This window comes from Lycium barbarum, chromosome 4 (assembly GCF_019175385.1).
Source record: "Lycium barbarum isolate Lr01 chromosome 4, ASM1917538v2, whole genome shotgun sequence".
In the NCBI taxonomy this organism is placed as follows: Eukaryota; Viridiplantae; Streptophyta; class Magnoliopsida; order Solanales; family Solanaceae; genus Lycium; species Lycium barbarum.
Window position 1 is genome coordinate 138,740,284 of NC_083340.1, and position 13,784 is coordinate 138,754,067.

Genomic DNA, 13,784 nt, shown 5'->3' on the forward strand with positions numbered 1-13,784 from the left:
TCTAATAGTTAATCCGATAAGGAAGTTTTTTCGTAAAAGATATTTTTCTAACCAATTATATGAAATATTGTTTTGTGTGTAGATCTTCTTAGTTTTGTTTCCCTTCATGGCTGTCACTAGAGCTGTGTTGGATGCAGAGTACAATTATGAGGTTCATCTAAATTGGGTGTTTTTGACCGGGGCGGACTTACATGGCGGTGAGGGTGTTCACACACCCTCGGCAAAAAATTATAGTGTATATATAGGGTAAATTTTTCGTGTTTATGTACATATATTGACTTTTGAACACCATGAACAAATGCAAAAGGTTAGCTCAAGCAGTCCAGGGAGTTCAAAATTGTCTTTAGCGTCCTAGGTTCGATATATGACACAATTTGCTCCTGCAAGTGAGGTCCAGTTTCTTTAATTTTAACAACGGGAAATAATACCTGCTATCGTAGCATCCCAGACAACTCATAAATAGGTCCTTCTAGCATATCCTTGTTAAATCAAGTACCTTCCAACCTGTTATATATGCTATACTTGTTCTATTTCACACACTATTTTCTTAATCGAATTGTTTACTGTGACATTAATTGTACTGATAATGCTATGCTTATGCCTCAGAAAATAAACATGTTCTTTCAACTTTCAACATGTTAAGAAGCAAAATCCATAATTTCTGCTTAAGTGTTATCAGAGTTTAATATCAATTAGAATTTGTTTGATCCGAACGGAAAATATTTTTTAAAGATGTTTTTTGAAAAAATAATTCATGACATTTGATTGCTGAAACTTAGACAATTATCCATAATATATAGCTGTGGATTGTGCCCAGGGGCGAAGCTAAAAGGAAAGAAGTTCAATTAAATTCCTATACCAAAACATTGTACTACGTAGATGGAGTAAAAATTAATTCTTTGGTTATATATAAGTTCTTGAATGTGATTTTAGTTGTGTAGGGGCAGAGAAGGTTCAAAAACTGTTATAGATTATAAGTTCAAATTCTAAGTATGAAGTTGTATTTATTTTTGGAATCTCCTTATATAAATTTCTCCCTCCGTCTTTTGTGCCTTTTCGAAAACTGGATATATAGTTGTATGCTCCATTGTTATTTAGGGGCGGATCTAGAATGCGAGTTACGGGTTCAGATGAACATAGTAGCTTTAGTCCAAACTTCATATTATTTGTCTTCAAAATTTGTTGATTATGTACAATTTATTATTTAAAATCCGATAACTTAAAAGAACTAAAATTATGAACCCATAAGCTTCAAATCTTGGCTCCGCCTATATTAATATTTGAGTAAGTGACATTATACAAATAATCTGTTGATATTTGATTAAGCGATATTATACAAATAGCAGACAACTAAAGGAATAACATACCAATTCAACTCAATCCATACATATGCACTACCTAAACAATGTGTTATTTATTGCATCGTTGGCTTTATCTTCAAATAATTTAAATTATACTTAAAACAATGAACTTTATTACAATACAATTCTATACTTCACGTATTGTTAACTTCAATCTGTATTTAAGTTGATACTTGATCATAATCATATTTTTTCCAAACCTTAACTCAAAAGAGTTGTAATTCAAGAACTCCTCTACAATACTCCTCACAGTTTTCTATATTGACTTAGCTATTCTTTCTTCAATATATACATGAGTGAAAGCTCTGTATATTTGTTGGAAGATATGCACAGTATACATCACTTGAAAAATACCCGGCTATCTCATTCCTTTGTTTTATTTTGTACTGGGCTCAACCCACATGTAATTTAATATTTCGGGTCACTATATAAGAGTGAGCCCAAGTTGTTTAGAGCAATTCAAGTCATTCATTCTGATTTCCAAGTCAATAAAATTTCTCTCTCTTCTCTTTTCTCTCTGAACCGACTATCAATTCTAGTTTTATTTACTTTGATTTTTTGCTTCAATGAGTGTTTTAACATGGTATTAGAGCCTAGATCCTACACGATCTGTTTATTAGCTATCGATCGATGTTACCCCGATGAAGTTTTATCGTAGTTTCGTACTTCCGTTGTTCCTTTCGGAATTCTCGAAGTTTCGTCAAGATCTCGGTTTTTCTTTGGCGATTTTGTGTACATTTTGTTAGTACTTTCACTTCACTCAGTTTTGACAGCGATATTTTGACTGTTGTTGCTATGTTAGCGGTTTTGTTGCAGTTTTGATGATATTTGCCCTAATTTTACTGTTTTGCTGATGTTCCTGTGAAGTTTTCCCTAATTTTGTGGTTTGGCTGCTGTTTTGGTGTGTTTTTGCCGTGATTCTGGTGTCGGGTAACTTCGCTCAACTCATCAAGCTCTATTAGCTGTGAATTGCTTATTTTTTCTCTTTAATATTGGTTTCGTTTCTATAATTACACTGCAAAAATGCCGAATAGGACCGGCACTGCTGCTACGAATAATACTTTTATTCTTCAATCCCATGTTTCTTTTCATGAGGATGATTACACGCATCCTTGTCATCCACTATACGTTCATCCATCAGATGTGCTAGGAAACTGTTTGGTTTCGGTGCCATTTGATGGAACTTTCTATGGTAGTTGGAAAAGGAAAATCCTTGTAGCTTTATCCATTAGAAACAAGTTAGATTTGATAGATGCTAACTCTCAGAGTCCTCCTGAGAACTCTCCTCTGATTCGACAATGGCAAAGGTGTAATGATCTAGTAGTTTCATGGTTGACAAATTCGATGACTAAAGAAATAGCTCGCAGTGTTGTGTGTGTCTACTAGGGATATTTGGGCTGAATTAGAAGAAAGGTATGGTCAAGCGGATGCTGCTAGGATTTTTGAGCTAAAGAAAGAGCTGGCTCATATATCTCAAGGTTCTCTTGATGTGGCTTCTTATTTCAATAAGATCAAGTAACTCTGGGATGAAATTGCTTCTTTATCTGTTAGTAAAGCCCATAGTTGCACTTGTGAGGCTAAATCTGAATATGCCAAGGATGAGGATGTTCAGAGGGTGTACCAATTTTTGATGGGATTGAATGAAACCTACATCCAGACTAGGAGCAATATCCTGATGCTCAAGCCCTTTTCTTCTATGAGTGTTGTGTATGGTATGATGTTGTCTGATGAAAAACAGAGACAAGTTTCCTCCTCTTCACAATTTTCTTCCAATGCTGCTTCTTTTCATGCTAGTAGTTCTAAACAAAATTTCTCTCCAAAGTTTAACTTTGATGTGTCCAACCAAAACCAAACTTTTCCCTCAAAGGTGAATTTTGATCCTGCAACCCTCATTTGCAAGTATTGCAAGAGAACTGGTCATCTTAAGCAGAAATGTTATAGACTACATGGGTTTCCCCCTAACTTCAAATTCACCAAGAACACTAGAAAGAATGGTTCACCTAGTAATTCTCCAGTGGATGCTCAAGTTCAAGTTGACCCAACTCAAGCTCAGTCTCCTAGTCCATCTGCTGCTATTGAGGCACTTGATGATGCTTCTTCAATACCTGGATTGTCTAAGGAACAGCCCAACCAGTTGAGCTCACTTGTTCAGCAGGGACTGCTTTCTTTTGATCCATTTGGAAATCCACACTTCTTTGCTTCAGCAAATTTTGCTGGTAAGTTGCCTGGTCCTAGTGTGCTGCTCAAATCATGTATGTTGTCTCAAGTTGCTTCTTTTATTTGGATCATAGATTCTGGGGCAACTGATCACATGACATCCCACAAAAACCTTTTTTTCAATATTCCTTTCGAAATTCTCGATGTTTCGTCAAGATCTCGATTTTTCTTTGGCGATTTGTGTACATTTTGTTAGTACTTTCTCTTCACTCGATTTTAACGGTGATATTTTGATTGTTGTTGTTGTATTAGTGGTTTTGTTGCAGTTTTGATGATATTTGCCCTAATTTTACGGTTTTGCTGATGTTCCTGTGGAGTTTGCCCTAATTTTGTTGTTTTGCTACTATTTTGGTGTGTTTTTGTCGTGATTCTGGTGTCGGGTAAGTTCGCTCAACTCATCAAGATCTATTAGGTGTGAATTGCTTTTTTTTCTCTTCAGTATTGGTTTCATTTTTATAATTACACTGCAAATATGTCGAATAGTACTGGTACTGCTGCTACGAATAATACTTATGTTCCTCAATCCCATGTTGCTTTTCATGAGGACGATTACACGCATCCTTGCCATCCACTATATGTTCATCCATCAGATGTGCTAGGAAACTCTTTGGTTTCGGTGCCATTTGATGGAACTTGCTATGGTAGTTGGAAAAGGAACATCCTTGTAGCTTTATCCATTGGAAACAAGTTAGATTTTATAGATGCTAACTCTCAGAGTCCTCCTGAGGACTCTCCTCTGATTCGACAATGGCAAAGGTGTAATGATCTAGCAGTTTCATGGTTGACAAATTCGATGACTAAAGAAATAGCTCGCAGTGTTGAGTATTCTGTGTCTGCTAGGGATATTTGGGCTGAATTAGAAGAAAGGTATGGTCAAACGGATGCTGCTAAGGTTTTTGAGCTAAAGAAAGAGCTGGCTCATATATCGCAGGGTTCTCTTGATGTGGCTTCTTATTTCAATAAGATCAAGCAACTCTGGGATGAAATTGCTTCTTTATCTGTTAGTAAAGCCCATAGTTGCACTTGTGAGGCTAAATCTAAATATGCCAAGGATGAGGATGTTTAGAGGGTGTACCAATTTTTGATGGGCTTGAGTGACACTTACATCATGACTAGGAGCAATATCCTGATGCTCAAGCCTTTTTCTTCTATGAGTGTTGTGTATGGTATGCTGTTGTCTGATGAAAAACAGAGACAAGTTTCCTCCTCTTCACAATTTTCTTCCAATGCTGCTTCTTTTCATGCTAGTAGTTCTAAACAGAATTTCTCTCCAAAGTTTAACTTTGATGTGTCCAACCAAAACCAAACTTTTCCCTCAAAGGTGAATTTTGATCCTGCAACCCTCATTTGCAAATATTGAAAGAGAACTGGTCATCTTAAGCAGAATTGTTATAGATTACATGGGTTTTGTCACACCTCCGACGAGGAGTATGACAGGCTCCGACCCGTAGGCCGCAAGTCACCTGACTTAACCGTTACTTGGACATCACATACCATGACTCAAAGAACATCTGCTCACGGAAAAAGGGCCAACATAAAAATATTCGATAATTCAACACATATGTACATGTGCGTTCCGACAAGATCGCTACGACATAAAGTATATCATAAGGCTGACAAGGCTATCAGAAAAAATACCAAGAAGTCAAGACAAGGCCGACAAGGCCATACATAATATCTACATATCCCACAATGTCCATGCGCCTCTAAGAGTATACATATGAACATATATTATACTAACAGAACTGTATATAGACAGAGGTCTGGGGGTGCTAAGCAGATAAGAAAGGGGGAAAGCAGGAGAAAACATCTCACAGACAGGAAGTCTGCTTCTAAACAAAGAAAATGACCTCCTATTACAAGGCAGAAGTTTCAGGCAAGATTAGATTCTGCCTTACTGGTTAACAAAGCAAAGACGATTGCTAAGAGGCGGGGGAGAGTACATTTGGCAAATTTGAGTAAGTTGAAGGATGAAGAAGAAGAAGTGATTGTTGTGTCTGATGAAGGAGAAGAAGAAGAAGAAGTGATTGTTGTGTCTGATGAAGAAGAAGAAGAAGAAGAAGAAGAAGAAGAAGAAGAAGAAGAAGAAGAAGAAGAAGAGAAGGAGGAATCCACCTTGGTCAGGAAAAACTCTAAAAGTAAAAGAACTTCAGCGGCTGTTGAAAAGAAAACTGTGGCTGAAGAAGGTGATGAAAGTGAAAAGGAAGAAGTCGTGGCAGAAGTGAAGAAGGCGTAAAAATCCCCTAAGAAAAGAAAAGGCGGTGTTAGTGAGGAGGAAGGTTCTTCCAAAAGAAGAAGAGTCAGTATCGAAGGGCCTGGTTCCTCAAAGAAAAGGAAGCTAGCACTGGAGGAAAGACAACACAATCTACAAGGGCAGAAAGTTTTACTAGGAAGAGTAATTGATCCAGAGATTGTTGGACACAAAGCGTTAGAGGAATTAATGGAGATGCTCAAATCTCAATAATGGGAGCACTTAATGGAAGGTCCTGGAGTGGCTTATGAGAAGGAAGTATCCAATTTCTTTGTAAATCTTCAGTAGATTAATGACTACCCACTGGTTTGCCAAGTTGATGCAATGGAGTTCACCCTCACTGAAGAGCAGCTGGGGAAAATTCTTAGTGTTCCAATTGATGGAGTAAGTTGATTGGAGGAAAGAGACAAGGCTACTGCAGACTTCAAGCTTTACATCATTAAAAAGGGAGAGCATGTGACCACTGAGACCATATGTAAAAAAAAAAAATGAAGTCTCAGTATCAGTTGCTCTTTGAGTTTGTGAACAAGGTCAAGCTTCCTCGGACTGAGAAAAGGTGTATTGCTTGCAAAATGGACCTTGTCCTTATGGAAATTCTGGATGTTTGCCACTCGATCAGTTTGCCTGGAATAATGTTGCAGCACATGATAAAGGTGGTGGATGTTAAGGATGGAAAACATGGTCTGCCCTATGGCTTTCTCCTTACCAAAGTGTTTGAGCATTTCAAAGTGCCTCTTGGTAAAACCTCCAAAGGGACCAAGAAGCAAATGTTCTCTATGTCCGCCCTGAAGGAGTGTGAATGTGTCCCAAAAAAGGGAGGAGCAGGGACCATATCCACTATATCCGGTCTGATCGAAGCAAATGAGAAAATCTTGGCTGATGTTGAGAGGTTGCAGGTTGAAAACACCATGCTGATGGCAAAAATCACCAGACTGAAGTTGGAGTGACCTGGTCCTAGTGGTGATACAGCGAAAGAAGTTGCAGAGTTGCGAGAGGTTAATTATAGTCTCACGAAAAAAGTTGTCGAGCTACAGGAGCAAATCCTAGCTAATCACAAAGCTGCGGACGCTAGACTAGACATGATGTTCAAAGTTTTTAACCCTGTCAACTCTTCCAACCCTGCCCAAACCCTGATCTTTTATTCCGTCAAATTCCTGAACTTTCTCTTTGATATTGACATTTTGACAATTATTTATTATGTTTGTGTTGAATTGATTACTATGTTTTTATACTAAAATATCGTTCTTCTTGGCACATTCTCTGATTTTTGCATATATTTTTCTTCATGCTGTTTCTGTCGGTACTCATGTTGAGTTGCCCAAGTAGCCTGAGTTAATGTTTCTGAACTTCTTATTTCTTGTGTCAACCTTTGTCTCTTTTCAATGATGCCAAAAAGGGGAAGATATGTTCGTATTCGCAAAAGGAACCTTGGTTCTTTGAATGAAAATGAGAATATTATATGCTACATGTTATTGGGGTCAAATCTGCAGGGGGAACCTGGTTCTCCGAGAGAACATCACTTACGACTTTGTCATCATCAAAAAGGGGGAAATTGATGAGTTATGAGTTTTGATGATCGACATATGCATCAGGGACCAGGTCCTTTGTCAGGTCCCTTGGGCACTGTACGAACGTGACAGCTGTAAAGCTGTGGCACTGTTCCGACTTACAGAGCCACAGCGGGACAGACGGATCATTGCAACATCTCTATCTATATCACATTCCACTCACATGATCCTCACATTCTCTCATTGTTCCCCTATATAAACAACATGTTGGCATTTGTTTGACCTAGCACTTGAAACATATTATTCTCATTGTTGAAAAAGAGCAGCCGCCACTGTTTTCTTTGAGCTTTCAAGATCAAGACTAAATAACTCCAAGGACCAAATCCCAAGGCTGAAGATGTCTTAAGTCCTAGGTTGTTTTAGTCGTTGTCTTTTGGTCTAAATATTGTAAACCTACACTTCTTTTAAGAAGGGCTTTTGTAGGTGTTTGGTTTATTAAGTTTTTTGTGTGGATGCCTAACTATAGTTAGTTATGGTGAGTTGAAGTTCAGCTAGAGGTAGTTGAATTAGTTTGGGTCTTGGCTAGAGTTAGTCTAGTAAGTGCTTGCAATAGAGTTATTGTAAGGGAAGGAATTAGTGGGCTAATTCCTTGGTTGGAAAAGGCTTGTAATCTGAAAAAACGTTGCTCAGTTAGTGAAGTTGAAAATCCTACCAGTGTAGGTCGTGGTTTTTAATCCTTTGAGCAAGGAGTTTTTCACGTAAACATTATGTCTTGTTTACTTTCTGTTTTTGCTTGAGGGAACAGATAAGGGACCTGGTCCCTTATCTGTTCCGGTGAACACTTAGTTTCTATCACTGTTATTTCTTTCACAATTGCTTCCACATTAGGACATGTTTGCTTGTAGAACCCTACTTCCACGACTTGCGAATTAACAACTTCCATGACCAAAAAAAGTTGAACAATGAGAAATGAAAGAAATTTTATTGTTTCCATTATATTATTTGTTTTGGACAGAAGGTGGAGAAAATCTCACTTAAGTAATGTCACGTCCCAAAATACCCGCTAGACGTGATTGACACCCAACAACACCATATATCATACTCTTAATCATTTACAAAAGCACTAAAAGAAAATAAGTGCAGGTCCAACAACGTTATTAATGAATAAAAATGCGAAATAGTCGCAAACCAAATCCATAATCAATTTATGAAAACCAATCAACGCTAAGATGAAAAAAATCTCTAGCCCACACCCCACGCTAAGACCATGGAGCATCTAACAGAGTTACATGAGTTTGAGTGTCGGGCATGTAAACCCAAAATAAAAGAAATAACTAGAAATAAACTAGATAAGCTGAAATGGTTGCCTCCACGAACAATGCGGTGGCTCACCTCAGCAACAGAATCCACTCATGAAGTCTTCAATTACCAGCCTCGTTCTCAGCGACAGTATCTGCATGGACATGCAGGTAAGGAGTGAGTTATACATAAATATAACCCAGTAAGATCCTCGACCCGCCACTTCAAATACTCCTGGAACAAGTGTTAGAAAATACAAACACACAACAGGCACAAAAATATTATGCACATGAATATATCATTATATAATAGCAACCAAGGTCCAAACCACTGTTTATCAAATATATTATATATCTCAACACAATTTACATTACGAACCGTCATAAGTGGCAATTAAAGAATTAGTCAACACTATGAATCCACGGCAACATACACAATGTGCCAAATATGTCAGGAAGCATACACAATGCTAAGGGAAACATACACAATGCCCCAATATAATCAAGAAGCATACACAATGCCCCAATATCATGGCTCACAGCTATATCACATCACAAAATAATTTATAAAGAGAGTTTTGGATTATTTGAAAATAAAGTATATGCGGTTGGCCTTAAGGACCACCGATTCTGCCAAGCACACGCTTGCCCCAACATATGAACCAGGCAGACAAAACATATTTTTAAAACGGGTTTTGAAAAGCAAGTACCCAAAGCTTAAAGTCTCACTTATCTCAAATTCACAATTCAAGCACACTTCCCAATAAATCAAAACTGCGTTCTCGAGTCTCCGGATTGCCTCAAACTACACAAAAACGGATTTAGAATGGTCTAAACCCTTAGGGTAAACCACTTCTATATTTTTAGAGGCTTAAACGGTTAAAGTCAAATTTTAAAGGACGAAAACGCCCTCTAGTCAATGTGTTCAAAATCCGACAAGACTTATGTTTTCGGAAAGGCCTTAACGAGAGGATTCCAACGATATATAGAAGTCTAAAATCCGATGTTGTTTGCCCTTTCAAATCAATGATTTTAGTTGAAGAACCCTAGAGCTAAACTTTCTCAATTCCTCAAAATATCCCATGTTTTCACCATAAAAATTCAGCCATAATTGTGTAATAAACTTAAATAAAAGATCAGAGGCATTACCTTGATGATTTAGGTTGAAAATCCTTATTTTTCTCCCATTTTTTTCTTCCCTTCTTTTCTTTTCTTGCACTGCGTTTCCCTTTTTGCGTCTATCTCTGTTTTCTGATTTTTTTGTTTCTCACGTTTAGACCATCAGACGTTAAACTCCTTTGTTTTTTTTTTTCTCCTTTTTGGGCTTGGCCCATTTCTTTCTTTTTCTTTTCTTTTCAATAATACTTAATTCCCTTTTTATTTCCTTCTTTTATTTAAATGCCAACTAAGCCTAAAACAAATATATGGATTATTACATTCTCCACCACTTAAAATGGCGTTCGTCCTTGAACGGGTCTAATGCATACCTGTCGCGTCAAATAAATGAGGATATTTATCTCGCATATCCGTCTCGGACTCTCAAGTAGCCTCCTCGGTTGGGTGATTACGCCATAACACTTTGACTGAAGCTACCTTCTTCGACCTTAATTGTCGCACTTGCCTATCAAGAATAGATATCGGACCCTCCTCATAAGTCAAATTTTCATCGAGCTCCACATCCTCTGGTATAATCTTATGGCTATCATCACCGACATATCGTCTTAGCATAGACACGTGAAATACAGGATGAACAGCAGACAATCTCGGAGGTAAAGCAAGTCTATATGCCACCAACCCAATTCGATCCAAAATCTCATAAGGACCAATGTACCTAGGACTTAACTTACCTTTCCGACCGAATCTCATAACTCCTTTCGTAGGGGATACTTTTAGAAAGACTTTTTCCCCTCCATGAACTCCATACCATGTACTTTCTTATCTGCATAGGACTTTTGTCTTCTTTGTGCTGTCCGAAGCCGTTCTCGTATCAATGCAACTTCTTCCAAGGCTTGCTGCACCAAATCTGGACCTAATAGTTATGCTTCGCCCGGTTCGAACCGTCCAACTAGTGAACGACACCTGCGACCATATAGAGCCTCAAACAGCGCCATCTGTATACTTGATTGGTAGCTGTTATTATAAGCAAACTCTGCCAAAGCCAACTGATCGTCCCAATGACCACCAAAATCAATCGCGCAAGCTCTAAGCATGTCCTCAAAAATCTGAATAACTCGCTCAGACTGTCCATCAGTTTGTGGATGAAAAGCTGTACTCAACTCGACCTGTGAACCCAACGACTTCTGAAAAGACTTCCAAAACTCAGCAGTAAATTGTGCACCTCGATCAGATATTATAGAAATAGGCACACCATAGAGTCGTACTATCTCACCGAGGTAAATATTTGCTAACTGCTCTGTGGTATGAGTAACCCGAACTGGTATAGAATGAGCAGATTTGGTGAGTCTATCCACAATCACCCAGACAGAGTCATGTTTCCTGAAAGTATTCGGCAAACCAACTACGAAATCCATCGTAATCCTTTCCCACTTCCACTATGGGATAATCAAGTTTTGCATTACTCCGCCGGGTTTTTGATGTTCATATTTGACCTGCTGACAATTTAAGCAACTTGTCACGTGTTTGAAAATATCAGCCTTCATACCTTTCCACCAATATAATCCACGCAAGTCTTGGTACATCTTCGTAGCACCTGGGTGGATGGAGTATCGCGAGCTATGAGCCTCTTCAAGGATTAGTTGCTTCACGTCACCCATCATAGGAATACACAGTCTACCATGACAACGTAACACACCTTCGCCATCAATAGAGAATGACTTAACGCCCCCATTTTGCACTCGATCTCGCAGTCTAGCAAGACGGGGATCTTCATATTGGCAGGCCTTGACATACCCCACTAAGGACGATTGTACCACCATAACTGCAAGTAACCTGCCCTGTACTGTATGATCAATCTGAACCCCACGGTTGGCTAATGCCTGAATATCCTTAGCCATAGGTCGTTCTTCAGCAGTAAATCGGGCCAAGCTGCCCATAGACTTTCTACTCAAGGCGTCTGCCACCACATTTGCCTTACCAGGGTGATACAAAATAGTAAGATCATAATCTTTAAGTAACTCTAACCACCGTCGCTGTCTCCAATTCAGATCTCTTTTATTGAATATGTATTGCAAACTCTTGTGATCAGTATAGATTTTACACGGCTCACCATAAAGATAGTAACGCCAGATCTTGAGTGCAAATACAACTGCGGCCAATTCTAAGTCATGAGTTGGATAATTCTTCTCATGTTTCTTTAGCTGTCGAGACGCATAAGCTACCACTTTACCATTCTGCATCAAGACACAACCCAACCCGACTCGAGATGCATCACAATAAATGGTGAAACTGCCCTCATCAGAAGGTAAGGTCAAAATCTGAGCCGTAGTCAATGCAGTCTTTAATTTCTAAAAGCTTTCTGAACATTCATCTGACCACTGGAATACCACACCTTTCTGAGTTAAACGTGTCAATGGAGCAGCTATCTTCGAGAAACCCTCCACAAACCTTCTGTAATATCCAGCTAGTCCCATGAAGCTGCATATCTCTGTGGGAGTAGTGGGTTGAGGCTAATCTCGAACTGCTTCAATTTTCTTTGGATCAACTTGAATCCCATCTCGGGACACCACGTGTCCTAAAAAGGAAACTGTGCTCAACCAAAACTCACATTTTGAGAACTTGTTATAAAGCTTTCATTCCTTAAGTGTCTTTAGCACAATTCTCAAGTGTTGTCTATGCTCAGCCTCACTCCGAGAGTAGACCAAAATATCATCAATGAACACAATCACAAAATGGTCTAAGTATGGCTTGAATACCCTGTTCATGAGGTCCATAAATGTTGCGGGGGCATTAGTCAGCCCGAATGACATCACCAAAAATTCGAAGTGCCCAAATCTTGTCCGAAAAGCTGTCTTGGAGATGTCCTCAGTCTTGATTCTCAGCTGACGATAACCTGATCTCAAGTCGATTTTGGAAAAATGAGTAATACCCTACAATTGATCAAACAAATCATCAATACGAGGTAATGGATACTTATTCTTGATAGTCGTCTTGTTCAGTTGCCTGTAGTCAATGCACATTCTCATCGTGCCATCTTTCTTCTTCACAAATAACACAGGTGCACCCCAAGGCGATACACTAGGCATAATGAACCCCTTGTCAAGTAGCTCTTGGAGTTGAACCTTCAGTACTCTCAACTCGGCTGGAGCCATACGATATGGAGGAATAGAGATAGGTTGAGTCCCTGGAACTAAATCAATGTTGAACTCGATTTCTCTCATCGGGGATAGGCTGGGTAAATCTTCAGGGAAAACATCCACAAATTCGCCAACAACAGGAGCACTATCAATAGTAACATTCTCCGCTCGAGTATCATGAATGGTGGCAATAAAACCCAAACACCCATGATTAATCATTCGGCGTGCCTTTACATGAGATATTATTTTTCCTTGAGTCACAGGAGTCATGCCTTTCCACACTAAAGTTTCTCCAGGAAAATTAAAACGTATAAGATTAGCATAGCAATTAACCGATGCATAACTTGATGCCAACCAATCCATGCCCATAATCACATTGAAAGCGGACATCGGTAACACACATAGATCAACTACGGTGTCCCTGCCCTGAACAGATATTACACAATCTCTATAAACTCTATCCACTAATATACTCCCCCCCACTGGGGTTTCTACCACATACGGCACATTAATAGACTCAACTCCCCGTTCTAATTATATAGCAAAAGAAGGAGATACATACGAATACGTAGAACCAGGATCAATAAGAGCATATGCACCATGAGACCCAATAGTAATAATACCTGTGACTACTGCATTAGATGCCTCGACATCCTGTCTGGTCATAGCAAAGAATCTCGGCGGTCAACCCCTTCCCTGAGCAACCTATGCACCCTGTCGACCCTGTCCACGAGCACCTTATGGAGCGGTCCTAGCTGGCTGAATCTGACCCTGTGTAGCTGTAGTAGTTCCCTACGGCTGTGTAGTAGCTCGACTAGCACTAGAATTTCCTTTAGGACAGTATTTAGCAATATGCCCCTTTTCACCACAAGTAAAACAAGCCCCATCTGCCCCAA

General features: G+C 39.0%; 1 protein-coding gene across 1 annotated transcript; it reads left to right on the plus strand.

Annotated features, from left to right (window-relative positions):
* The first annotated feature begins 4,050 nt into the window (after positions 1-4,050).
* LOC132637898 (uncharacterized) lies at positions 4,051-4,644 on the plus strand. Its single transcript, XM_060354916.1, has one exon. It carries the CDS (start codon positions 4,051-4,053, stop codon positions 4,642-4,644), a length of 594 nt encoding a protein of 197 aa, XP_060210899.1.
* The last annotated feature ends 9,140 nt before the right edge of the window (positions 4,645-13,784 follow it).

Bases quoted from the DNA above. Each gene is read 5' to 3' on its own strand.
- LOC132637898 (XM_060354916.1), top strand. From the start codon at position 4,051: ATGTCGAATAGTACTGGTACTGCTGCTACGAATAATACTTATGTTCCT.